The sequence below is a fragment of the Centropristis striata genome, chromosome 17, assembly GCF_030273125.1.
Source record: "Centropristis striata isolate RG_2023a ecotype Rhode Island chromosome 17, C.striata_1.0, whole genome shotgun sequence".
Classification (NCBI taxonomy): Eukaryota; Metazoa; Chordata; class Actinopteri; order Perciformes; family Serranidae; genus Centropristis; species Centropristis striata.
The window spans coordinates 24,005,763-24,032,065 of NC_081533.1; the positions used below are offsets into that span (position 1 = coordinate 24,005,763).

Here is a 26,303-nt window from a genome sequence, read left to right on the forward strand (position 1 = left end):
TTTTTTTAACCAATACCAATTCTAGGGATATAACGATGCATCACAAGACAGTTAAAAATCGATACAAATGTGTGATGATTTAGGTCAGTGATACCCTTTTTTCAACAACAGAAGGCGTGATCTGCTAAATGAATTTCACTTGTTTGACTGCATACATCACTGTAAGTGATAGAGACATAGTGAATTTCAGCCCCGCCTCCATCGGAGGAGAAAACAATCGTCGCTCTCCATTAACTTTGTATTGAATGAAGCAGCCTCCTCGTCTGTTCTGTCTGTTAGCAAACAACAGAATAATGTATAAAAGCTGCTGTGTAGAGAAATACACTACTAACAAGTTAAACAACCAGAACTAAGTTTTTATAAGTTGACAAACCGTAAAAACTTTTAAGAGGACAGAAGTGGATATTAGCTTTCATTAGCTTGCTAACATATAGCTAACATTAGCTTACTATCAGCCAACAGGGGACACTGGAAATTTGAGATCTCAGCTTCTGCCTGAGAATGATGATATGTTAATTTTCCTTAGTAATTTACTTAGGAAAACATGCAAGCCTTAGTTTGTTTATTTGAAGAGATTTTTATTAATATTATTCTTTTAGTAATTTTGATGTGGGATTTGTTTTAAAAATCTATATTTATGAGACATATGCATTATTTTGCACAGTTAGAGAAATATATAAGAAGAATAATAATATATTTTGTAGTTTTTATATATTTATTTATATATTCATTTATGCATTCATTGCAAAGTTTTGTGTTAGTGTTTTGCAGTTTTACCCTACCTCAGAAATGTTGTGTTTTTAGTCTGAGAAATAATTAAGAAATCTTTTTAAGTCATAATTTGTCTGCAAGCTCATTCTACAAAAAAAAAAAAATCATGAGAAAATTGCATCGTTAACCCTGTATTGGATATCGTGTCAAATCGTAAGTTGAGTGTATCGTTACATTTTTGTATAATAGAAAGAAGTTCATAACGTGCAATTTCATCATTAACTTTACAGGCCCATTGTATTATCAGCCAATAATTTACCATCTATATTATTCGAGTAATACATAATAATATAAATTAACCATAAATGGACAGTTATATTTGTAACATAACATGTATGTAACATAATAAGGTTTCAGAAAAGTTTAGTTTCGCAACAAAAAGTAAACCAAACCTGTTTCTTCTTCATGGACTTGAGGGAGGACTTATTAGCTTTCTCCTTGCTGGTAATGAGAGCTTTAGTGACATCAGTGGTCCACTGGATTTGACTGGCAGTGATCAGCATCTAACACAGGAAGAATACAAACAATTTATAAAATATATTTTTCAAAGTTTCTTTTGTAACCCAATGGCATGGACTGAGTATCCATGGGAATGAAGAGGAATGAATAAACGAATTGAGATTTGTAAATTCAGCATAAATAACTGTTACTACACAATAATTTACAAATTGGTAAATGAATTTGCATTGCCGGGGCTACATGATGGTGTAGTTGTTAGTACTTTCGCAGGCTCGAATCCGGCTTACGGCTCTTCTGTGTGGAGTTTGCATGTTCTCGCTGTGTCAGTGTGGGTTCTCTCCAGGTCCTCCGGCTTCCTCCCACAGTCCAAAGACATGCAGTTTAGTTTTATCGGTGACTCTGTCAGCTGGCATAGGCTCCAGCCCCCCGCGACCCGATTGCGGATAAGCGGTTAAGGTTAATGAATGAATGAATGGATGTTAATGAGAGCGTGAATGGTTGTCTGTCTCTAAGTGTCAGCCCTGTGATAGTCTGCCGACTTGTCCCTGGTGTACATTGCCTCTCGCTCAATGTCAGCTTGGAATGGCTCCAGCACACAAAGACCCGACTTCGGATAAGTGGTTAAGTACAATGAATGAATTAATGCACTTGCATTGCTTTTAAATGCAACTTATTTTTCAATACCACTGTACGCAGTAACTTGTTAAGATGTCACTGCATCAGAACCTGTTGAAATATCAGATGGATGAAGATGCAAAAGTACTATGGGCAGTTAAAGAGAGATTAGCCGAAAGACAAATGTACCTGTCCTGGCCACTCTCTGACCCATTTTTCTCTCTGAGCTGCCAGCTTCTTCAGAGCCTCAAGGCAGTGGCTCAGGCACTCCTTTAGTGTACTTTGCATGTTTTTCTCAAGATCACACAGCCAAATCTGCACACACAGAGAACAAAATGGTCACATATTTTCCAGCATATTTCTCTGAATACTGTGTATTGATCATGATCACAATCATCACTACTGTACCTCAACAGGTTTGTCCAGGTTCACATACTGGACGAACGGAATGAACTCCCCATCAGCAGAGGACATCCCAGTGGCTTCTGATTTTAAGAGCTATAGAAGACACAAATATACAGCAGCTATCTGTATGAATGTAGAATTCTGTTTCTGTAGGATATCAAAACAGGTGTTGTGTTCTAAGTTTTAAGGCCACTTCATCCTGGAAATTTGACTTTTCATGACGTTGTAAGTAAAATGGTTAAAAGTTAGCTTCAATGTGCTTTTACAGATAAATGCTACCATCTGAAATTTTAACAAATAAAAATATACCTGGCTTAAAAAAGGTGTTTCTGTAGCATCAATAGAGAAATATCAATAGAGAAAACACTGAATTACTTAACATATATATGTATATATATATATAATAAACATTTTTGTCTCCCATTACAGCAATTAAATAGAGGATATATTACAGAAAAAAATGTCTATTTACTCAAAAAAATGTTCTGATTATTTTTGAATTCCTTGCCTTAGGAATGCGCAGGCTCTTAATGTTGTCGAAACACTTCTTCAGGTGCGGTTGCATGGCTTCTGGGTTCTGTGACTGCCCCAGGATCTCCAGCACATCATCATTTGACAGAAAGTAAAATCTTGGAAAGATCTGCCTCTTGGTTTCCAGGTACATATCCAGGGCCTTCTGAATGTCCTCCAGCTTGGTGCTCATTTCTGACAGCTTCTCAGGCAAGCCTGAAAGACAGAAGAGAGGCTGTTTGATGACTTTAGGAAATTCTAAATATTGTTTTTATTTTTGTATACATTAAAACATATTAGAAAAAAAATGCATGCAAACATACTGAAATCCTTCATTTTATTCATATATTTTTTTATTCATAATATTTTCTTTACTCAAAATTTCAATTAAACATTACATCTCACATGAGATGTATGAGTCCATGTACAATGTTGAAACTAACATTTCCTTTAAATGAACACTAAGTATAGTGTCATACCGGGGTGGTGTGTTCCTTGCAAGGCATTTTTATCCTTGTGGAGTCGGCCCATGATGGTCTTCCAACTACAACTAACATCTTCAAACTCTTTGCACTCATTGGGCAGCTGCTCCCTGATGTCCTTTCCTTGGAAAATGTTCTAGAGTGATGAAAATATGGAAAAATGGAGATTGGCAGAAAAAAAATGTGTTACAGTGGTAGAAAGCATAAAAAGCAGTTAATTGCAGATGAGACTGAAAAAAGAAGGTATTGGTATAATGAACTGATGCCATAAAGTGATGAGAAATCCAAAACCAGAGAGTGAAACTTTGATCATTGAGCCAGATGCCCTTCCCCAGAATGCAGACTGGCAACAATGTTGTAACACAGGATGCATTTAAGGGAAAATTTTTCAGTCATCTGTCTCATATGCATCTGACTGAACAGATATGCTCCTATTTTGATCAGTTCAGCTACCTATCTATACCTACACCTGTGCTAACACTATACATGCATAGATGTGGTCCTCAGCTTATTCTTTCAAGCTTCAAGTCTAATTTTTCTCCATTTTACATGCACAACTACAGAATGCGACAATGAGCACTACCAAAATGTGGGTTAAGTTGCTGCTTTTATGCTAATTTGCAGTTCCAATTATGCTTCCTGTGCACACAGTCTAACAGTGAAATGCAACAATCTGCTGTATTCAACAGTGATTACTGTCTGCACCAATAGTATTGCCAGCACCCAGCAGCTAATAACTATATCCAGTGAAGTAAACTCAAACTCTTCAATGACAAAAGATCACAACAGACAATAAATATGTACTCCACCAAATTATGATTTATCACAGACAATAATGAAGTCCCAAACATGAAGCAATGAATACACATGCATATTCATGAATCCTACAACATAGTAAGGTGTGTGAGTGTGTTTCCCGTACCTCCAGATATATCCACTGACGTTGCACAGTGAGGACCATCTCAATGACTTCCAGGACTTGTGACAGCTTCCGTTCCCAGCTGTCCACCTCCCGCTCAAAAGCTTTGACGAACCGAGACGACTTCATTGTGGACAGAACAACCATGTTATCCTCCAAGGCCTGGAAAACCTCTTCTGTGCCCCTGGGAGACACAGGCAGAGAAAATTAAACTGCTGTTGACTGCTTTAAATGGAGTCCAATGGTGACACATGTTGATAGACAGCGAAGGAGTTGCATAATTATTTTTATATTAAGTTTTTGAAACGGTGCCATAAAGTTTTAATCCACCTTTGAGGCTGGTTTTGAGGACTGCATAACATTGGGATGTGTTTCAAATTTTCACCCCCCCTCTTGTATATGATCAAAGAAAAAGGTTGCACAAATAATTTGATTTTAAGAAATGAAAATGTTTGTGATGTTTAATTTCTTTATGTCTTAGCAACAGTGGGGGTTGACAAGAAGCTTTGTTGAGTCTTTTGGTCAGTTTCTTCTAGTTTTGTTGAAATGTGACAGACATCCCAAGTCATTAGAATCAAGTGTCCTGCATACCAGAAGATTATTTTTCCTGACATTTCTGTTTCATACACAGCTCTTTTTTCATTTGTGGGTATATATTCTCAAAATAATTTACACATAAACGTTTGGTAGGTTTCATTTTCTGGAGCTTTTACTTATCCTCATATTATTACATATTATCATATGAATGAGGCACAGTGAACACACAAATCTATGAGTTGGACTAAGTTTCTGTTTTAGACTGGGTTACTAACTTCTTGAACACTCCACCCAACACAACCTTGCCTTTAAGGCTGGCTTCCTTACCTCAGCCGATAGTGGCCTTTATCTTTGTAACGTGCTATATCCAGGACCATTTCCTCCCATGTCTTCGTGATGTCCTCCAGACCCTTAAATATCAAACACGGAGAGTGGAGATGAAGAACCTCTTAGATATCATGGTGATAACAGCATTTGTTTTTTTCACTCTACACAGTATACCTTGTTTTGTAATTTAATAAAAATTTTGAAAAAATCTTTTTTCCCCCATGTTATTGTATAGTTTCAGTCGTTTTTTTAATCATTTGGAAGTATATATAAGGACTATTAAATAAAATAAATCCCAAAACGTGACTGCACCACTCACACAATCTGCAGAATGCAGTCCTAGTTCATATTGTATAACTACCCAGGACAAATTTGCACTATGCTTCTGAGTTTAAATCAGGTCCTTAAACTGCACTGATGTAAACTATGTGTACTAAGTGCTGAGCTGTATCGTATGGAAATGAAGAGGGGTTAGTGGCAAGATTGGTGTTGATAAAACTTCAGAGATATACACTTCTGCACCATGAGTTAGCAGTGCTCCCAAGAACAGCAGAGTGGAAAAGAGCCAGGAAGCTACACTTCCAACTTTGCTCACTTTTTCCTCTGTGAGACCCTGGTTAGAATGAATGGAGACAGGAAAAACTACAAAACTGCCCACTGAGCATTAGTCTAGACAAGAAGAAAAGATTGCACCTGTTCTATGGAGAGCTCCTTGCTGGCGGCTCCAGAAATCTCACAGATTTTGTCAGTGTACTTGTCAAGGCCCAGAGATATGATCTTCTCCAGGGTGAATTCACTGCTGGTTTGGTCAAAAGAGCACTGCAGCTCTTCGCAGATCTGCTTCCAGTGCCTGAAAGAATTGAAAGGGTTATTGAAAGTATGGTTAGAAGACTAAAACCTTCCAGGTGACTTTAGAAGCAATGACAATATTTGTTTACAATGACTTTGGGGTAGAAAACCCCTGCATCACGTACATTTAATGTAACGACACTATGTGACTGGGAGTGAAGAACAACTTAGATATATTCTCATCTCGTTCCTCTAGAATGCATGTTTGATGCTTTCATATCTCAGTAATAACATAAATGTCACTGGAATCACTGATGTAATGAAGTGATTTCTAGTGTTTGCTTAACCTGCCAAAAAGAGATATATCTGGGCATGACAGTGACTTGACAGTGTATCAACTCTGCTCTGAGCTCTGTACGTGAGCATCATTAGCACACAGACTGAGATAACTGAGAGCTGGCACTGAGGGGAGAGGGATGGAGGGTGAAAGAGAGAGAACTATCACCCTCAATCACCCTCTAATTCACTGTAGGCAACCTCATTATATTAATATTAACCACACCTTCTTTAAACTTGCCATCTTTTTCTCATTACCCTCACTATCTACCATAATGGCCAGTGTACTGAACAACGGATGTGATTTTCTTCCTTTTTTGTTTGTTTCCTCTTAGTTGTTTTATGATGCAGGGCACCAAGGCAAACAGGATCTGTGTTCTGAAAGAGAGGGGGGCGGGTTGCAGGCAGTGTATATGCATTCAAATGTGGCACCACTTTCCCAAATGAAGGACAGACTGACACAGGTTCACTGACACTGATGTGGGGAAACGAGACAAAGAGGAAAACCTTGGATAGAAGACAGCATAACAATATCATGGAGAGAAACTAACCACAGTAATAATCTCTATTTGATTTAATAACATGCCTAATGTTCGACTTTTAAAGTTGCAAATCAGTCACTTGTACAACAAACTAAGCATGCATATCATCAGCCAATCTGTTATTAGTCTCTGAAATACGTTTAAAGTTAAGACTTTCAAGTATTAACTACTGTTTCACTATTTGACAGGTGTTTTTGTTTGTGCTCCTGCCATGTCTTGTAAATTAAGGGGCAATAGCTCCAATATCTGCTGAAATGAAAAGTGCTACATGACAAATAAATACAGGAGGATATTTTGATTTTCAATCAATACCTGTCTCTCATGGCTGGGTTCCTCAGATCAGCAATAAGAGGGATGATCCTCTTAAACTGGTCAATCTTGCTCTTGGAGAAATCTATTATGTCCCATTCTTTATCCTGCAAGTAGATAAAGATCAGGTCCTCACTTCTGTGTAATCTCAACATGAGAGTAGCAGAGGGGTTTATTTTAGGGAAGCTTTCCAGTTTGAGATATTAGCACCACATTTTATGCATCCTAAGGGGATGTCTTAGATATAGCTGTTACTGTAAATTGCGTTTTAGGCAGACTCCGTGGCTCTAAAACTAAGAATACTAAATGATGTCCCCAAAGAACCTCTGAACTTTATATTCATTCAAAACACAAAGTGTCATGCCTTGCTCCTTCTACTGAAACCATGAACAACGTACAGCTTTAAGAATGTATGTGATTGATTAAACGTATTGTTTTGACAATTATTTACAATTTATATGTGAAAAATCAAAACTAACACAGGTAGCAGGAAGCCAAAATCTGCAAATATTTAATAAACCCTGTTTGGCATAACTTACCTTTAGTTCTCTCTGGAGTTTGTGGAGTTTTTTGAACAGGTCCTGTGCTGTGCTCTCCATGCTCTCTGTCCGCAGTGTAGCAAACTGACCAACCTTCCAGATGTTCCAGTTGGCATTCCACTCCTGTGTGATCTCCCAGACCTGCTGCAGGTGGTCTATGTCCTTCATAAAGTACACAAAAACAAACATGCATGAAAAAAAGCTTAATCATTCAATGTAATTTGCATTGTTACAACATTAGTAACAATCGCTATTCCTTTAAAATCGCAACATCTTGGATTTGAATTCCTGTTTTGTTTAATCATGGCAAGCTCTCTCTGTTATGTGCTGTCCACCACTGATTAATTCCCTAATATTATATGTTATCAAAAATGTGAAAAATGGACACAAAAATGCTTAAAAACAGTTTGCTTCATTCACACTTGTTGAGCCATTTAATCACAACCACAGTAACCTTTTGTTAGTCTGTATAAGCTTATGGCAAGTCAACAGTATGTTAGGACTATGAGCCCAGGGTTGTGTCAGACCTTCTCCAGTGTCCGGATACTTTTGGATGGGGGCTGTTCTATTTTGAAAAAGCCCAGCCCTTGAAGGATGGTGCTCTCTTCCAGTTTCAGAGCCTCCAGTTGGCTGCGATGCTCTATTATTTGGTTCAAGGCCATCTCAGTGCTCAATGCACTGTCAAATGGACCTGGATGTGCAAATGTAGGGAGATATAAAAACATGAAAAAGCATACAAATGCAAAAATGTCCACATCCATATCTCCACACACAAAAGCACAGAACCGAAAGGTGACATATTATATAATGCCTAATGTATCTTAGTGGTCAGCAATAATACACAGATTTGCATATTTTATATAATCACCCAAACCATAGATGAACAAATGACAGCTGTGTCAAACAGATGGTAAAAGAAAATGTGAAACACATGTCAAGAACATTTCCGATAGGCCTATAAGAAACTAGATATTGTTAACCAATAAAGGTGGAGAAAGTAATTCTCACCCAATACGCTTTTTGTCAAAATTAGCAAATATCTCCAAACATTCTGCTGCCTGATTGTTTTGTGTGTGCTGAAATAATTCATACTCAGCCCTAGATCTGTAAATGGGAAGCAAGCAAAGTCTCTAAGACTAAGCCGGACAACACTATTCTGTGTGTGCTTGTGCACAGGACAGCGCCATGATGTATAGAAAGACAACGGAAGCAAGATGGACCATCCGGCACATGAAATCTGGCACATGCTTACATGATGAACCCAGAGGTAGTACTCTAAAACAGAAGGGAAAAGACAGGTGCTAAGACAAGCAGAAGCGGCAGAGAAGAGGTGGCGAGGAGTGAGCGATGATGATGTGTGCTCCAGTCAGGGACATCCTTATTGCTATTGTAGGGGATAGGGAATAGAGACTTCCTATAGATCAGTAATGGCTTATGCACAGATAGACAAAGGAAAGAAAGATCAACAGTGCACACAAGGTGCACACACCACAGTGATGAAACATTATATACCTGTGCTGCTGAACTCCTGCAAAGTGGTCTGGATCTTCTTCTTGAACTCCTCAGAGGAGACGATCAGGTTGTTCTTAAACTTCTCCTTGTTCCTCTGGAGCATGATGTCGCTGTCAATCAACACCTGCTGGAACCACACCCACTCTCCATTCAGCACCTCATGCATATCCTGCACCTGTGGGTAAACCAAGTAGAATAATAATTGGAATAATGATGTGAAGGAATGTTTACCTTAGACCTTGTTTACATGTATATATATACAGTACCCCCTGACTAGCAGAGTTTTGATGATGTCTGTATTCTGCTGAAACCCAAAAGACTCAGAGGATATCCAATGAAACAGGACAAGTGATTATCACTGTTTTAAACATCATAATTCCTGTTTTGAATTGTTAATGACCCGGTTAATGTTAGGCTAAAAAAAACACTACATCCAGACATAACTTCCAACAAAGGGACACAAACACCGGTCTCCTGGTTGAAAGTCCTGGGTTTGCTTGAAACCTATGTGCCTTTTATTATCTATTGCCTTGTCAGATGACAAAATTATTTGGGATATCAACAAATTCAAGTATATTTCCTTTCATAGGAATCACTGTATATGCTGTATATGAGATACACTGTTTATAAATGAATGAGGTGCTTACAGCCTGTTCCACTGGGACCTCATACTTGTCCAGGATAGCAAACTGTTCATGGATGAGAGGAATCTGAGCCTCTGTCTTGGCCAAACCACCCTGGAGTGTCTTCAAAAGTTTCAGACTCTCACTAAGCTCTGCCAGAGTCTGAGGAGGTTGTCTCAGCCTAAACAAACATACACAGAAAGAAACACAATGAAAAGTCACATCTCCTTCAGCACATATACATATTTCACATGTTTTCTGGTTAAAAATCTGCTCCCTTTCCTTTCCAATCTCATTTTTATCTTCATCGTCCCTCAATGACTGGGATGATCATGATAGGTTTAATCAATACAGTACTTTTGGGGTGCCTGTGTTTAAGGTCCACTAACTGCACTGTCCTTGGTTTTGATTCCAGCCGTGGACCTTTGTTAGATCTCTCTCTCTCTCTCTCTCTGTCTACACCTGTCATCTCTACTCTCTGTAGTAAGCACATAAAAAATAAAGTAATTTCTCTTGATTCCCCACCTGCTGGCATTGTCATGCAGGGAGGCATGGAGTTCCTTTAGACGGGTGCTAGCCATGTGGCTAAGCAGGTGAGTGAACTTTGTTTGCCACTCACTGCAGAGCTGCGTCAAGGAGGACTTGAGTGGCAAACAGTCCAGCATGACAAACCAGATGTTTAATACTGTCTCTTCCTGTTGAACACTAGATGCCTTTTCTGTGTACCTGTGGGTAAAGAATGATACAGAAACGCAGAAGATGAAGACTAATGTGTATGCCTAATCATGGTAAAAACTTTTATGACAAAATGAAAGGAAATAGAAATAAACCAACACAATAACAATGTTAGCATGTAGACTGTGTATTCTAAACTGAATCAACCACCGGGAGCTGCAGTTGTCACAAGTTCACAATTTGCTTGCAAGGTTGTAGCGTACAGAAGCTGTAGTCAGCTGGAATTCATGTGGTTAACAGTGCATTTCAATGCTTTTACAGCAGTAAGTATTAAAAGATTCAAAGAAACATCCAAAGAAGGGTAACTGAAGAAATTAGTATATACTGCACAGTGCCTTTGTATATCTGCATCAAAAGTAGTGACTGATGGGTTAAGTCTCTGGTAGCTTTGTATAAAGGAGTCCTGGTTATTCTTCCAGATATCACGGTATTTGTCCCAAGTCTTCAGATAGGTCTGCAGGTGGCTGGCATTGGCTGCCATCCCTGTGGCAATTGCAGCCTGAATCTTCTTTATCTCCTCGTCTTGCTCTGAATAATCAGCGAAGACATAGACACGACAGAGGACATACAAAGAGGATATACATTAAGTCTACATTTGCTCAACACCCAGTGGTACACTTTCTTGGGAAATATAGATAATCTGAGGGAGAAGTTGCTCAGTAAAATGAAAGAACATTTTTCTAACCTATGTTGATGTGTATGGGATTCCCTTGTGAATGTTTGCAGGAGAGAACTTCAGGCAGCCGTTTAAACTCTGAGATTGTATTGATGAGCTGAGGCAAAATGTTCACAATCTGGGCAAGCTTCCCAGGTGTTGGGGAGAACTGGAGCTGTCAAAACAGACACACACAGGCAGGCACTCACACAGATACAGACACTAACTTTTACCAAAGGTTTCTACTTGCCAGCTAATAAATTATGAATTGAGCTAAACTGCTGTCAGGCTAATATACATACCTGTATGTGAGTGAGAGTGCTAAATCAGCAGAGGCTCACAGCAAGTGCATAGTGTACATTCATGCCTCAGAATGTGTGTGTGTGTGTGTGTGTGTGTGTGTGTATTTCATTTTATAGACATGGTAACATTGGTTGTAATTTATCATATTCATTGATTGCAGCATGTGTGCATGTTTGGGTTGTATGCTGGTCAGGGCATGGGAAAGTAGCTATATTCTCCAATGTTATTATTCTGTTAACAGTATGCATGTCCCATCTACATAGGAATCTCAGTTTGATGTTAGAGCCGCACTTAAAGTAGTAGTCAATAGGACTAGTTTTATGTTTCCTACATCAGTGACCACAAGCCAGTCATGTGACACAGTTTTGCCTTGTATGCAGGTTAGTATATGAAGAAATACTAAAACATATGCCCATATGTTGTACTCATAATCACTCCTAACTAGATTTGGAGGCTTGATGGTACCTTTGGTGTGCTTTCGGGAGACGTCTGGCGCAGTTCTACCAGGACTTTAAACAAAGGATTGGGTGATGTTTTGTGGTCTCCATTGATGGCCCTGGATAGCTTCTTCATGGAGCACTTGATGTTGCTCCTAAGAGCTTCCTCTACCATGTGGTCCACCTTCTCTGTATAGGTCACCCAGTGCTTCTGAACCTTCAACAACATGGTAAAAACATTACATACAAATTAAGACTGCACCCATTATCAAATTAAAAAAGGCAAAAGGCTTTGTAAGTATGGCTCCTAATAAGATAATTAAAAATAAATAATTATCTTATTAAGATTAATAATTAATATAGTGGGGCGGATTAGCTCAATATTTTACAACAATCGTTCACTTTGTGATAAAAGCATGAAATTTGGTAGATGTGTTGGTGAATATATTTCGAACAAATCTGGATATTGGGCCACCTCAAAAGCGCCCCCTAGTGGCCGTGGCAGGCATTTGTTATACGAATAAATCAATGATGAATAAAAACTGCCCTTTTAATAATACCAACTGGTGATGAATTGTATATTGTTGGAAAGCCTGATTAGTCACCTTTACAACGAGGTACAGCTTGTAAGGATCGTGCATTCATGGAATGAGCAACGGGGCTAAACGTGTGGGTAGCAACCCCCAAAAATGTGCATCCCCTGTGTAGTGGGGCGGATTAGCTGAACAATCGTTCATTTTGTGATAAAAGCATCAAATTTGGTACACTCATTGCTGAATACATGTTTAATGAATCTGGATATTGGGCCATCGCAAAAAAAATTCTGATGGCTGTGGCGGCCATTTTTAAAAATGGCCATTTAAAAGCGCCCATTTTTAAAAATGGCCGCCGGTGGTTACTGGCGAGGAATGCTTTGCCTACCCTACAGCTGCTGTTTCATGTTTTCAGCACCACAAATATAATTTAGAGACATGTTAAAGTGACAAAAACTTTATTACAGTCTAATAGAAAAGAACATTAACTTTGTATAACATTTTATTAGGTCTTGATATTCCCATTCACAGGCTACGGCCTCCTCTTTGGCTTGTATTCTTCTGTTGCTCCTTAAAAAGAAAAAAAATAAATATATTGTATGACCTGCAACAATAAAAACAAAACACATTTAGACAGAGAAAAAAATCATACATTTAAAAAATTCTACTAGGGTTACTTGTAGCAGGTTACTCTTTCTGGCAAAATCCTTGTACTGAGGTGTGTGACTTAGTCAGGCGACTTAGCCAAATAAAGGGGACACGCCGGACAAGAGCACCACATTTTTTCCACATACTCTCTATCATTATAAGTTTCAATTTTTAGTAGGAGCCACTTCATCAAGATTGCGGTGATGGCAGCCATATAAAGTCTATGAGAAATGCTATATCCAAGTCACTTAGAAGGTCAATCTTGGTGTCAAAATATACATTTTCTGGGTCAAGGAATCATTTAAAGCTATTGAGAATATCACTAGATGATTATTTGATCAATAGATATGTTCATTTTCACTCAGACTGGGCAACTCGCTTCAAGTGCTGCGGCAGGGTATCCTGAGTTGAAACTGTTTGGAATCAATGTTCACGGGAGAGTGTGGATTAGCTACCATGTACACTGCTCAAAAAAATCAAGGGTACGCTTTCATCTCATGTCAGATCTTGATCAAGAAATTATTTACAGTGAGTCATCCAGTGATATTCACAATAGCTTTAAATTATTCTTTGACCCAGAAAATGTATATTTTGACACCAAGATTGACCTTCTAAGTGGCTTGGAAGATATTTTGGTTCTCATAGACTTATGGCTTATATGGCTGCCGTCTCCTATCTGCAATCTTGATGAAGTGGCTCCTACCAAAAGTTGAAACCTTTGGTGGTAGAGAGCATGTGGAAAAATTTTGGTGCTTTTGCGTGTCCCCTTTCTTCTCAAATCTGGTCCTAAGCCGCCTGACTAACTGTGATGGAGTTATAAAATACATTTAAAAAAAGAAAAAAAGAACCACATGGGCAAAGGAGACATTACATATAGTGTGTGTGTGTGTGTGTGTGGAGATGTCCACATTCCACAGGACATAATTTAACAGTGTCTTATTAAGCTTTCACACCCAACAGCCACTGAAACATGTTCCAAGCTAACTAGCTAGCTTAAGTACCTATTTTTGCTATCTTGCTAATTTACTTTTCCGCCAAGGCCCATGATGATTGTTTTTCTCTTTAGCCTTTATGATGTTCATAGCATATTTTATTCATAATTATAACAGGTGAAATAAAATATTTAGACATACCTTGATGGACAGTCCACTGCACTGCTTGTCCCAGGAAGCAAATGCTAGCTAGCTCATTTGCTAGCTAGCTCGATGGCTAGCCCGATTGTGGTGGGGCAGGAAAAATAACTGAAAGAGTGTCTAACTGGATTTTTGTTAATTTAATATGTGTATTTACATTTTTTAATTTACGTTTGTATATTAAGTTTAAATTTTTTAAATATTTTAAGAAATAATTTAAATATTTTTTGTAATTTTAATGAAGAAAATGACTGCTATGGCCACTAGGGGGGGAATTTGCGATGGCCTAATATACAGATTTGTTTGAAACATATCCACCAACACATCCACCAAATTGTGTGCTTCTATCACAAAATAAACAATTGTTGTGATTTATTGAGCTAATCCGCCCCACAGGGGATGCACATTTTTGGGGGGTGCTACCCACACGTTTAGCCCCGTTGCTCATTCCATGAATGCACGATCCTTACAAGCTGTACCTCGTTGTAAAGGTGACTAATCAGGCTTTCCAACAATATACAATTCATCACCAGTTGGTATTATTAAAAGGGCAGTTTTTATTCATCATTGATTTATTTGTATAACAAATGCCTGCCACGGCCACTAGGGGGCGCTTTTGAGGTGGCCCAATATCCAGATTTGTTTGAAACATATTCACCAACACATCTACCAAATTTCATGCTTTTATCACAAAGTGAACGATTGTTCAGTTAATCCGCCCCACTAATAAGAGTTAATAAAGAGATCCAACCTAATAGAGATATTTTCAATTCAAATTATTTGGTTTTTCACTAGTTTAAACAGTAGTTTAGGAGCTTATATGTGTTAATATATCATAAAGCAGATTTTGTACTGCTTTATACTTAATCTCCAGAAAAACAGTTGCAAAGGAGATGTCCTGCTTCTCTATCTTCCAACTTTCTGTGTAAACCAAGCATATTTATCAGAGTATGTCCCATAAAGAAAGCAGAAAAGAATATCTTACAAAATCTTAATATGTGCAGTGCAAAGCATCTACCTCAGGTCCATCATTAGAGAAGATGTTGTAGATGTGATTCATAATATCAGCAATTTCCTGGTGTGCTGAGCGCAGTATTTGGAGTTGGCTCTGCTGATGAGTCCTCTGGTCATCCTCAAAGTCTAGGTTCCTTAGAATTACAACAGGAGAAACACCAAAGATCTGACTAACAAAAGGAATACAGTGAGCTGTCAGTGTGTGGTAGACAAATACCTCTACATTTGAAAGAAGCGAAAGAAGATTTCAAAGAATATAAGTTTAGACAAAAGCCATGTCTTCACTGAGAATAAAATTAATCAGAAGAATCCAGTGAAGTGGTGTGATTTACCAATTTACCAAGTGTTTATTATACTAAGGGAATATGTATTTTAAATACATACATACCATATAAAAAATATGAACAATATCATAAGAAGTAACTTAGAGGTACAATGTGCAAATATGGCCAGGCTGCCCTGAAGGTAAAGGTTTCTGTTAGTGGCACAGTAAACGCAAAGATGGATGAAGCTCCTCGCAAACAACCTTTATCACTATCCCATCCACCTGCTCTCCGCAAAAAAACAGGCACAAAAAAGAGAAGTGATATAAAAAGAATACAAGCTTACACATAGCAATACACATTTTCAGTGCAACTAATTACAACATAAACCGTACCAAAAGAACATTCCAAATGGTATCAATATAATGTTTTGCTGTGGCTATTGTCTTACTAAAATCAAGACTGTATATTTAGATTGTATGGAGCCCGTAGTAGGCCAACTGTAGGCTAACAATGTCGATTGATTCACCATATTGTAAATTGAGAGTCATTTTTGAAAACATTGCAAGGTTTAGATTGGAGCATGTGGTCTGGTATTACACATTGCACCTTTAAAACATGATATATATTTTATTCATCATACATATGTAAAAATATTGAATACATAATACTTGCAAACATTGTCGTCTTTATTTTGTGTATTTACTATATTAGGCAACCAATGCTGTGAGGAAGTAATCACATACCTGTACACAGTCTTTCCATCCAGTTTAACCAGCAATGTTTCACTGATTTGGCGACAGAGGTTGGAGATGGATAGATTAGACACTTTATACCCATCAACTATCAACTGGACCTGGAGTGTAATGAATAGAAGAGAAGGAGACTACAGTTACAACAGTCCTATGTGTCCAGATCTATTGAGGATGCTTTCAGTTCCTTTGTTTTCTGGTACATATTGCCTGATGAAATAAGATCTGTCTAAACTGTGTCCATATTCATCCATTCAATCTAACCTATAGGCTGCCACTGCAGTCAGTCTGAATTTCAAAAGAGTGGGAAAAACTGTTAATCCAGTAACAATAAAAGTGTACACATGCCCATATCAGTAAGGGTTGAACTTGTGTTATAACCTTGTCAACGTGCAGGAGACAGTCACGGATGAAGACATTCGAGGCCCCCTTAGAAGACCAAAGGAGCTTGGTCAGCCCTGGCTGAATCTTATCATCAATGAAACGAATTCGCTCCCGAAACAGACCAAACTCATCAGGAGACAGCATTCCAATGATCCTGATAAACACACACAAACACACACATGGAAACAAGCAGGTGACAGGGCCAATAAGTAAATATGACTGTGTCTCATTTACTGGGTGAGTACTACTGAAGTTGGCAAACTGTCAACAGCTGGAACACGGTTTAGATTTCGTGTGAGTTTAACAATATAGGTGTTGATGTGTGTTTTCATTTGAAATACCCAGTAACATCCTATATATTCAGATAAGATCCAAACATTTTGATGATTGATGGAAAAATAGTTGCGCTAGACACAGTATCTGACAAAAAAGCATGCATGTTTGTTCTCTTCTTCTGTGTGTGTATGTGTGCCGAACCTGTTATAGTCCCTGATCAGCAGCAGGACTCTCTCCCTCAGGCCTCTGATGTCCTCTCTGTCCTGGCAAATGTCAGACACATACTGGGGGGTCTCAAACTTTAGTCGATCCCAGTAGTGGATCTCAGAGAACATGTTCAACAGGTTTCTGGACAAGGAAACACATAAAAATAATAGAATGAACACACATATTTCTCTCTTTGTGTTTGTGTTGAATAAATTAGTTCTATATTCATATTTTTACATTCTCTCCATCCAAATGGTGGTGAGATTTATCAAGGTATTACGGAATACCAGGGTTTTAAAAATCCCAATGGTATAATTGTAAAAGTCTCACAAAAATACAGAGACAACTAGTTTTAAAAGAGGTTTTAAATCTCAATGAGTCTTTTTTACCTGGTTAAATAAAGGATATTGATATTAAACTGATAGGGAGATGCTATTTTTAGGTTTTATAGTGCACACCACACACCACCCAAGGACTGTCTCAACTGGTGGAACAGCCAGCTGAGCTGAGAAAGATGGGGATTGTAAGTGGTGAGGATAACGTGATACAGTCATACCAGGCAGAGAACCAGTAAATTTTCACATTTTACTCCGTTAATTTGTTTCTGTTGCTAGCCTTAATTCAATGAAAGAGGGAAAGTAGAATGCATAAAATGTGTGATTGTATTTTTCTATTTAATAAAGAAAATAGGTGTAATAATATTAATCAAGTTTTGTTTGTGTCACTCACGTGTCAAAGTTAATGTCAAGCTTGACGCCCTTGTTCACCATGAGTGGTTGCTCCAGTTTCCTGAGGTACTGTCCGTCCACGTTCTGGCTCCACTCGCTGAAGTTCCTCCTCACCATCTCATCCATAACCTGAACCACTTGGCCATAGGTGATAACTACCTGCTTGCGATTGTATGACTCGGGCAGGAAGTAGGCCTTCTCACACACCTGGAGGTGAAGGAAAGACAACAAATGAGGAAGATATTAATGAAGGTTCTTCAAAAGACCATTAATACCATCAGTTATAGTCAATCTATTTAATTAAAATTCATCCAAGGCAGTTCCAGAGTTCTTAGTATACTTCTTTAATTTGCACACTGCGTATGTGATAACATGAAGCATCTGATATATACCAGGACTAAAATGTATAGATTATACTGTAGTATAATAGACTCACCTCCATTGGTCTCTCTATGCGATGTCTGAGGGCCCTCACCCAGTGGGTGTTGCCTGCTATCCGGGGTATATGGTCAGGAGAAGACCTTGTCCTCTGGTTCAGCTCTTTGTTGGCCATTTTAAGCTCCTTGTTTAAGATATTGTACATTTCCTCCACCTTCTCTTCTGTAGTTCGCTTAATGGCCTGGGACGGGGTAGATTGGATGGAAGAGAATGAGTAGATGAAGAAGAAGTGGGCGAAAGACGAAAGAAAATAGTGAATGCGAGTTTGAGAATGAGCCTTGAAATGACTGCACATACAATGAAAACTGAAAACTCACACAAATCTAGGGTTCCTCAAAGAACTCTAGAGAGGGAGAGAGAGAGGGAGAGAGAGAGAGAGAGAGAGACACACACACACCTCTCGTGTAGACATCGGCCTAAAAATGTCCAGAAGCCGAATTCCTTCCTCCACTGTGTTCACTGTCTTAAACACTGAACTGATGAGGTTCTGCATCATCATTTCCAGATTCATTACCAGTGCACGAAACCTGTACACACACACACACACACACACACACACACACACAAATAGATATGAAAACACATAAACATGATGTAATGATCAGCTAATAAATACTACAAAAGAACACTAAAACAGGAGCACAAACATAAAGGGACCCATTTGCCTGCAGGTGCAAAGCAGGCACAAGTTTATTTTTCAGTTTGGTAATTCAGATTTTGGTAATTTTCTTGTGGGAAGAGAGGCACAACTGAAGATAATTAGGCGTCGCTGTGATATTTTGGTGCTCTTCTTGGCGTGAAATTGCTCAAACCATCTCTTATCACAGGTGCATATACTTTTTTCCTCACTAGATTGATATGTGCAAAGGGTGTGCAATATATCAACATTATATCAATGTTGTGATATATATCATCTTAGATTATAGATATTTTACTGTAATAGTTGTTGTCTTTTGTGGTTTTTAAGGCTGCATTACAGTAAAATGATGTTATTTTCTGAACATATCAGACTGTTCTAACTGTTCTATTAATTTCCTTTACAAACTTTTGCCATTATAATCATATTACTGATTATTATTTGTCAAAAATCTTATTGTTTAGTCAACCCTACTCTATCATTGCAATATTGATATTGAGGAATTTAGTTAAAAAATAATGTAATATTTGATTGTATCCATATCTACCGACCATATGTGCATTTGCAATCTATTTTTTTTTTACTTCCAGTCATGTTAATAATTATTGGGGGCTAATGTACATGGAAGCAGGTCCATATAATAAGTAACACTTAAAAATTGTCCACCTACATGCCACAAACAAAGTAAACAGTTGTGAGGGTGTTTTTTCTCCAGATTAGATAAGATTAGATAAAAGTGCAACACAAATCAATTTACAAACCGAGTTACGTGCTTTTCATCTCTAAATCAATTCATCATAACACTTAGGTTCAATAATAATACATTTATGCTGGACAATAAAGGAAAAGGTTAGGATGCAGGATATATAGTACACAATACCAAAAGGTTAGAAATGATAAAAATAGACAAAAACGCACTGATACATAAGGATTGCTGAGGCAGAAGCAACTGATTATGTTCACTTTTGTTTATTTCTGCACAAATCACGCTCATGCCTCTCCAACATCCTGCATACTTTACAGTACGTACAGCACATTGTGGATACCTTTAGTAATTATTTAAATCTTCTGATGAGACACTGAGGCTAAATAATAACTTCTAAAAAACTCTCTTTGTGTGTGAACTTCAGGTGCTTTATGAACATTCACATTTTTTTTTCATTATCAGCAATATCAGCCTTGCCCAACTTTATCATCTGACGCTGATTTTATAGGGGATAAAAGGAGCTCATGACATAACTGGACATGAAGGAAGCTCAGCCCAACTCCACTTGATTCTGTATTCCTTCTACTAATAATGTAAATAATAGGTATTATAAATTCAGTCTTTCAGTCTTGGATGTGTTGAAGAGGAATAGACCTACTTGTTGAATTCATTGCACCATGTGCTGCTTTCGACATCGAGGATGCCCTTGTCAACAGAATGCAGGTTGTGTAGGCCAAGGTGGAAGGTGCCCTCTATCTTCAGGAGGGAGCGGGTGAACTCTGGTCCCTGGCAACCACTGAAGCATGGCAGGGCTCTCTGCTGCCCATCCTCCCAACGGGCAAACTGATACTGGCAGTCACATACCTGAGAGAAAGCAAGAGCATAAATAATTTCCCTAAAAATGGATTGAAGATGGATCATCCACAACAAGTCTTGTTCAACAATATCAGGGAAGGAAGACATAAAATTTAAGAATACAAAGTGAAAACGAAATTATAAATGAAAGTCACCAAAGCCTGACCCATGTACTATATTAGACTCAGATCTGTTTAAATCATAATGAAAACAACACATATGCAACACACTCCTACTTGAACCATTTTTATTAATACCTAATTCTAACACAGCATTTGTTGTAACACAATGCTTGTGGAAAGAATGCTGAGTCAGGGAAAGTAAAGTGACATAGCCGTGAAACACTAACACAAAGAAGACTTAACAACTTTAAAGAAGCTGAAGAGTCCGATAAAGGCAGCAAATGTGAATGAATACATTGCATTTTAGAAGCCACTGTAAGTGGTATATGTACACAGTATATATACAGTATATGTGGCATCGATTTCATATGGAAACTTCTGCCTGACAATCCTGTGAGTACTCTCAACAGCATGGATTTAAAGCACGGATGGGCAACTTAAATGCTGGAGGGGGCCACAGTTTTTCATGGACACTACCACAGGACCACATATAGGGCCGTGCACTTAACCAGATATGATGAAACTACAATTTTTAATATGTTAACAGTGCAGTAACTTCACATATTTCATGCTCAAATGCATGGATAACAGTATAAATAGGAATACAAAAGGTTTGAAGCAAATAAAAAATAACCACTTACTGTGATTTCTTTTTTTTCAGTGCAACAGCACTGAAACAGCAGACCAACATTAATTGCAAGAAGTAATTTTGTGTATTTTTAAACTGCACTTTTAAGATTTCATGCTCAGATGCATGTAGTTGTACTGAGGGCCACTTCAAATGAGGGTGCGGGCCGTATGCGGCCCCCGGGCCTCCAGTTGCCCATCCCTGATTTAGAGGGTTGCAGTGTACAGATGTGCATGTGTGAGTGTAGGAAAATTCACCTCAAGCAGTTCTCTGAACCTCTGAATAAAAACATCAACCACTACAAAAATGCTGGTTTGGTCCTGGACCCAGCCTGTTTGAGAATATCTGACGTAGAAACAGAGGGGGAATATGAAAGAGATAAAAAGGAGTACAGAGAATATATATATAATATATATTTTGGAACTGGGGTCCACAGAGGTTAATAAATTGTTCAAAGACAAAAAAGAAGGTTGTTAGAGTAACAGACATCCATCCAGGCTAAGCCCTGACCACACAGAACATATCTAATCTGCTTCCAAGTTAAACAAAATCCCCAAATCTATCAGGTTGTCTGTGGTTGGTTTGCACTGTTGAAGAATAGTGCTTCCACATTAAATATTATGCACAACATATTTGGAACAAACCAGAAACCCTGAGGTGATCTCTGGTCAAAAATATTTCAAATCGAGCATTTATTAAATTAAGCAGTGCTCTTTAAAGGATTATTTATTTCTGCATTAAAACCACAATGAAATTGTATAAATCAGTAATATAATAATTGGCCCCCTATGGGTACCCACGTAACAGAGTGTTCAGTTCCTTTACAGGTGTGATTTCTCCTACTTGTGGTGAATCTGTGAGGCGTGCATGTAACTTTTCTTCCAGGCCAGGCAGCACTGGATACAGTCACTGAGGTTTTGCTTGCTGGAGGTCACATAGCCCTCAAATATCCTGTCCAGAGAGATGCTTTCGCAGCACAAGCGGATTATTTCATTACTCATCTGCAACACAGAAGAAAACAATCACTTGTCACAAATAATAAGTAGTCGGGGGACCAAGTAACAGACACTCATATTCATATTTACTGTATGTTCAAATTATGAGGTTTTACAAGTCAGTTCTAGATGAAACCAACACGACTAAAATTCAGTTTCTGCATATTTGTTATACGTTTGTTAATGTACGTCTGCAGCCCAAGGGTTATAATTTTTCCCTCCTCTCTTTGGCATTAGCTGGAGTTAAAAGTAAAAGGGATTTTCACACCTATAGTTTGTTTTCTCTTGTCTGAATCATTTGAAGAGTTCGTAAACTTGGAGCTTTTTGATCTTGGTTCCGTTTCTTTTCAATAAGAGAAAAAAAGGAGACGGAGCACGAAACTAAATATGGTACAAAGGTCCTGTGTTCTGGACCATTGCAATGTGAGAGAAACATTGGTGTGCAATTCTCAAGTAAGCTGCAAGTACTAATACTGCTCCAGTTTGCATGCTCTGCCGCATCCCAGAATGCAAAGCACACCTGGCTACAGGAGCCATTTAGCTCAAACTTGCAAGTTGGGTTAGATGTTGGTCACTTTCCCACCAGAAATGCATTGCTCCAGAGTTCGTCTGGGACTGGACTGAGATCACCTATGAAAAGGGTATTGGAGCAGTTGTTTTAGTCTACCCCAGAGTGCCATTACTTTGATTAGATGGCCAGAACAAACCGCACCAAAAGGTTAAAATGATCTAGAGTCCAATTTAACCAGACTAAAAAGTGCTGGTGGAAAAACACCCACACTCACAAATGAATCACAACTAATAATTTGAGGTTAAACATTTTCCCCTTGGTCTGTGAGGTACTGAAAACAGCGATGCAGTCATTTAATTTCACTCTCAGAATATTATAACTGCGATGTGTGAACACCCAGGACGAGCGGGGGTGGGCTTCAGTGCTGATGAAGCCTTATCAGATCAAGAAAAAAACCTAATCCAACTGGAGAGCTGATCTACAACTGAAATTGACATTCTGACGGTGGACGGTTATTTGCAAATGTTGCTCTGCTGACTTATCTGTGGAATAAATGATTACTTGTGTAAAGGACCTTGCAGTATCACATCTATTACTTATCTACAAAATAGTAGTTAGAAATTGTAAAAAATTAGAAAAGGGTGGATTGCAGCGTGTCTGTGTATTCTCAGTAAACACAGATGGTACTGCAATTAAAGTACGGTAACAGAGACAGAGCTAGGAGCTTCATTACAAAAACCTGGTGTGCGTACACTACTCCGAGTTACTCTGATCCAGTGAACTGCAGGTACCTTGCGGAAGAGGCCAAGGATCCTCTCACTGGTGTTATAGTAGTTGGAATTAACCCAGATGATGCGGATGAGACTGACAATATGTTGCAGCTTAGGAGCAACTTGACTAGGCTTCAGCCCAGCCAGCTCTTCGCATGGCTCCTTTAATATGGACAGGAAGGACAGGTTTGATTTGGCCTGCAGGGAGCAATCCTGGGAAACACACACACAAAGAAAAGATTATAATATGAATGATTATTATTATCTTGTTGAATCATTGTAACAAAAGATTTCATGTTTACATTTTCCAATTTTCTAGCTAGGAAACTAGTACTGTTACTGCAGTGAGGATGCATTAATGAGTAGCACCAGCAAGCAGCACTCAGTTCACGTAAGAAAGAACTGATCAAGAGGTGATTCTACAATCGAGACTTGTAATACCCGTATTTCCTCGGCCAGTTTACAGAAGCGCTGTACATAGAGAGACTTGGAGAGCTGCAGGATGTTCTGGATGTGCCTGACTCCTGGCTTTTGCAGCTGCTGGCTGATGTTCAACAGCTTGGCAGAGTGACTCTTCCAGAAAGCTATCTCCTGTAGCGGGCCACAATTGTTCCTCATCTTCATTATTTCTTGGCCACTGAGTAGCTCCTTGATCTGATCCGTCCAATGGATCATAACAACTAAAAACAGGAAGACAAGTGAGTGGAAGAAAAGGGAAATGGAGGTACGGAGAAAGAAAGATGGAAGGAAAGACAAAGTCAAGACAAGAAAGAAATAGAATGATGGAGAAAGCAAAGAAGAGCAAAGGATATAATGATGTGTAAACCAAGGATATGTTCAAATAAAAGCATAGGTTTGAGGAGAGAATAGAGTTGTAGGGGGGAAATGAAAAAAGAGATGTGTAAACGGGTACAAAAAACAATGAAACAATTGGATTGATGCATGTGAGGCGTTATAAGCACAGTGCAATTCAAGTACAATTTCAAAAGAGTGAGACATAAAACCAAGGCTGCAGTTTCAAAGTTGTTTTGAAGAGAAACTCACCAAAGGTCTATGAGTATGACTTTGAGACTCAGGTCCCATAGAAAAAAGAAAGCCCTCCCACCCATACATCCGTCCACATATACAGAGCTCCCCAGGCTTACTCTCAATTCTCGGTACCAGCTGCTTGTCCTGGCTGGCCTCCTCAGGGCTGCACTGTAGGCCTTCCATTGGAATATATAGAACTGTGTTGCCAATCTTCTTAAACACATCATCTGCTCAAAAATAAAATGATATAGAATATTACACTGTGATACATGTTCATGGGGCTTGATGAAAATATTAGCAAGTTCACCAACAGAAAAAAAGATTCATCTTAGAGATAGAAGCATTTCTGTTATGAAAGACAGGAAGTGAGGGATGTCTGAAATGTCTTCCCAGGAGGTTAGGAACCCACCTGTGAGGCTTGCAAGATAGCAGTGCATATTTTTGGTATAGTTATCCTTGATGCTCTTCTCTGTATAGGTGCTGAGAGCAACTGGGGGGGCATGCAAACAGGTAAAGTCCTGAAGCAGCCTCTGGGTGGGGTCGGCCCGGACTGTGCCAAACAATACAGCCACATCAAATGTCTCTGCTGTGATTATGGCTCCTTGCACACGGGTAAAACAGGACAGCTGCTCTACCACCTGTCCCCATAAAAAACATTTTTTAAGTGTGGTGAAGAAGAGAGATGAAAAATACAAGGAGGGAGTTAAATTTCAAAAATGAAACACGGAGAAAACAGCATTCAAGTTTTTGAGTCAAAGTGGACAATGATGCTTTTTAGGAATGTGAACAAAAGCAGTCAAACACCTCACTCTGACAGGACTGTGAAAAATGAATGGAGGAAAGAGTGCTGTACCGGTATTGGCATGGAAAACTCCACACGCAGCTGAACAGAGGTGTCCATGTAGACCACCATGGTTGTAATAGATGTGTCCACAATAAATTGATCCAAAGCCTTTTCATTCTCCTCTGTCCACAACTCAGTGGTTACACCAGAAAGAGCTGCATAACGGATGAACAACTTGCATGGAGAGAGATAAAAGGAGGTGTCCAAAAAAAGGGTGAGGGGAAGAAGGAAAGGTGGTTATTTATTGGTATATTATCAGTGTAAACACAATAAAGATATAATAACGTTAAATATAGAGATGACACGACAATTAATGACTTACCGGACGAATTGTCTTGAGGTATTCCTCGTCCATTTTGCCCCAAAGCTTTCAACTTTAAGCTTTCTTCTTTCTCTGTTGTTGTTGAAGTACGAAGCGCTAAATACACATTAACACACATTTCATGATTTTAAATTATAGCTATCTCGCCCTGTTAGTTTTAACTTATCGCGCAAAATCCTTCTATTTTAAATTTGTATCTTGCCGTACTACTTGTTTGCAAACGTTACCGCTACAGGAAAATAGTAAGCAGTTAGCATTAAACAGTGTAGGGTTGGCCACCTAGCTAGCAAACTTTAAGCAACTAACGCTTGCGCCAGGTTAACTTACTGACCTCTCCGGTATCAAGTCCTTACGAGCCAAAATACATGACAACAAGTCCAAGTTTTTATTCTACACAACTGTGTCTGGGTAAATCATCGATGAAAAGTCACTGTTACTTTTCCTTTCTGTGTTTCTTTACCATCCCTTCCGTCAAACCTGTGGTTTGAGTGTGCATGTCTCCATGGAAACGTTTGGTTGCCTGCTGTCTGGTTGGGAATGACCAGCACGAGCGCTATAGGCACGTGAGGATCTTAGACTGAATAAACCAGTGGTTCCCAAAGTTTTTCTACTGGGCCCCCCTTTTCTATCTAAAAAGTACTTTCAAGCCCCCCCGGCGGCCTCCACACAACAAGCAAGAATGGTCTTGTCATATTTTTTCATC

The 26,303-nt window shown here is 38.7% G+C and overlaps 1 protein-coding gene across 1 annotated transcript in view; it reads right to left on the reverse strand.

The window, feature by feature from the left end:
* The window catches only part of dnah2 (dynein, axonemal, heavy chain 2), a 71,232-nt gene extending 45,151 nt beyond the window's left edge, over nt 1–26,081 (reverse strand). The window contains exons 1-34 of the mRNA XM_059354886.1: nt 25,932–26,081; nt 25,601–25,696; nt 25,288–25,452; nt 24,844–25,072; nt 24,551–24,661; nt 23,847–24,085; nt 23,427–23,618; nt 21,973–22,130; nt 21,387–21,474; nt 20,183–20,388; nt 18,579–18,708; nt 18,180–18,362; nt 17,745–17,950; nt 17,010–17,156; nt 16,530–16,686; nt 16,143–16,252; nt 15,138–15,267; nt 11,834–12,022; nt 11,096–11,240; nt 10,746–10,938; nt 10,201–10,401; nt 9,700–9,856; nt 9,053–9,227; nt 8,068–8,231; nt 7,541–7,702; nt 7,005–7,108; nt 5,719–5,875; nt 5,026–5,108; nt 4,165–4,345; nt 3,240–3,378; nt 2,759–2,976; nt 2,254–2,343; nt 2,035–2,160; nt 1,164–1,274 (exon numbers count right to left, since the gene is read on the reverse strand). Of these exons, the coding sequence (XP_059210869.1) occupies nt 1,164–1,274; nt 2,035–2,160; nt 2,254–2,343; nt 2,759–2,976; nt 3,240–3,378; nt 4,165–4,345; nt 5,026–5,108; nt 5,719–5,875; nt 7,005–7,108; nt 7,541–7,702; nt 8,068–8,231; nt 9,053–9,227; nt 9,700–9,856; nt 10,201–10,401; nt 10,746–10,938; nt 11,096–11,240; nt 11,834–12,022; nt 15,138–15,267; nt 16,143–16,252; nt 16,530–16,686; nt 17,010–17,156; nt 17,745–17,950; nt 18,180–18,362; nt 18,579–18,708; nt 20,183–20,388; nt 21,387–21,474; nt 21,973–22,130; nt 23,427–23,618; nt 23,847–24,085; nt 24,551–24,661; nt 24,844–25,072; nt 25,288–25,452; nt 25,601–25,633 (5,079 nt within the window). The 5' untranslated portion in view covers nt 25,634–25,696; nt 25,932–26,081. The remainder of the gene's footprint in view (nt 1–1,163; nt 1,275–2,034; nt 2,161–2,253; nt 2,344–2,758; nt 2,977–3,239; nt 3,379–4,164; nt 4,346–5,025; nt 5,109–5,718; nt 5,876–7,004; nt 7,109–7,540; nt 7,703–8,067; nt 8,232–9,052; nt 9,228–9,699; nt 9,857–10,200; nt 10,402–10,745; nt 10,939–11,095; nt 11,241–11,833; nt 12,023–15,137; nt 15,268–16,142; nt 16,253–16,529; nt 16,687–17,009; nt 17,157–17,744; nt 17,951–18,179; nt 18,363–18,578; nt 18,709–20,182; nt 20,389–21,386; nt 21,475–21,972; nt 22,131–23,426; nt 23,619–23,846; nt 24,086–24,550; nt 24,662–24,843; nt 25,073–25,287; nt 25,453–25,600; nt 25,697–25,931) is intronic.
* Nucleotides 26,082–26,303: the final 222 nt, after the last annotated feature.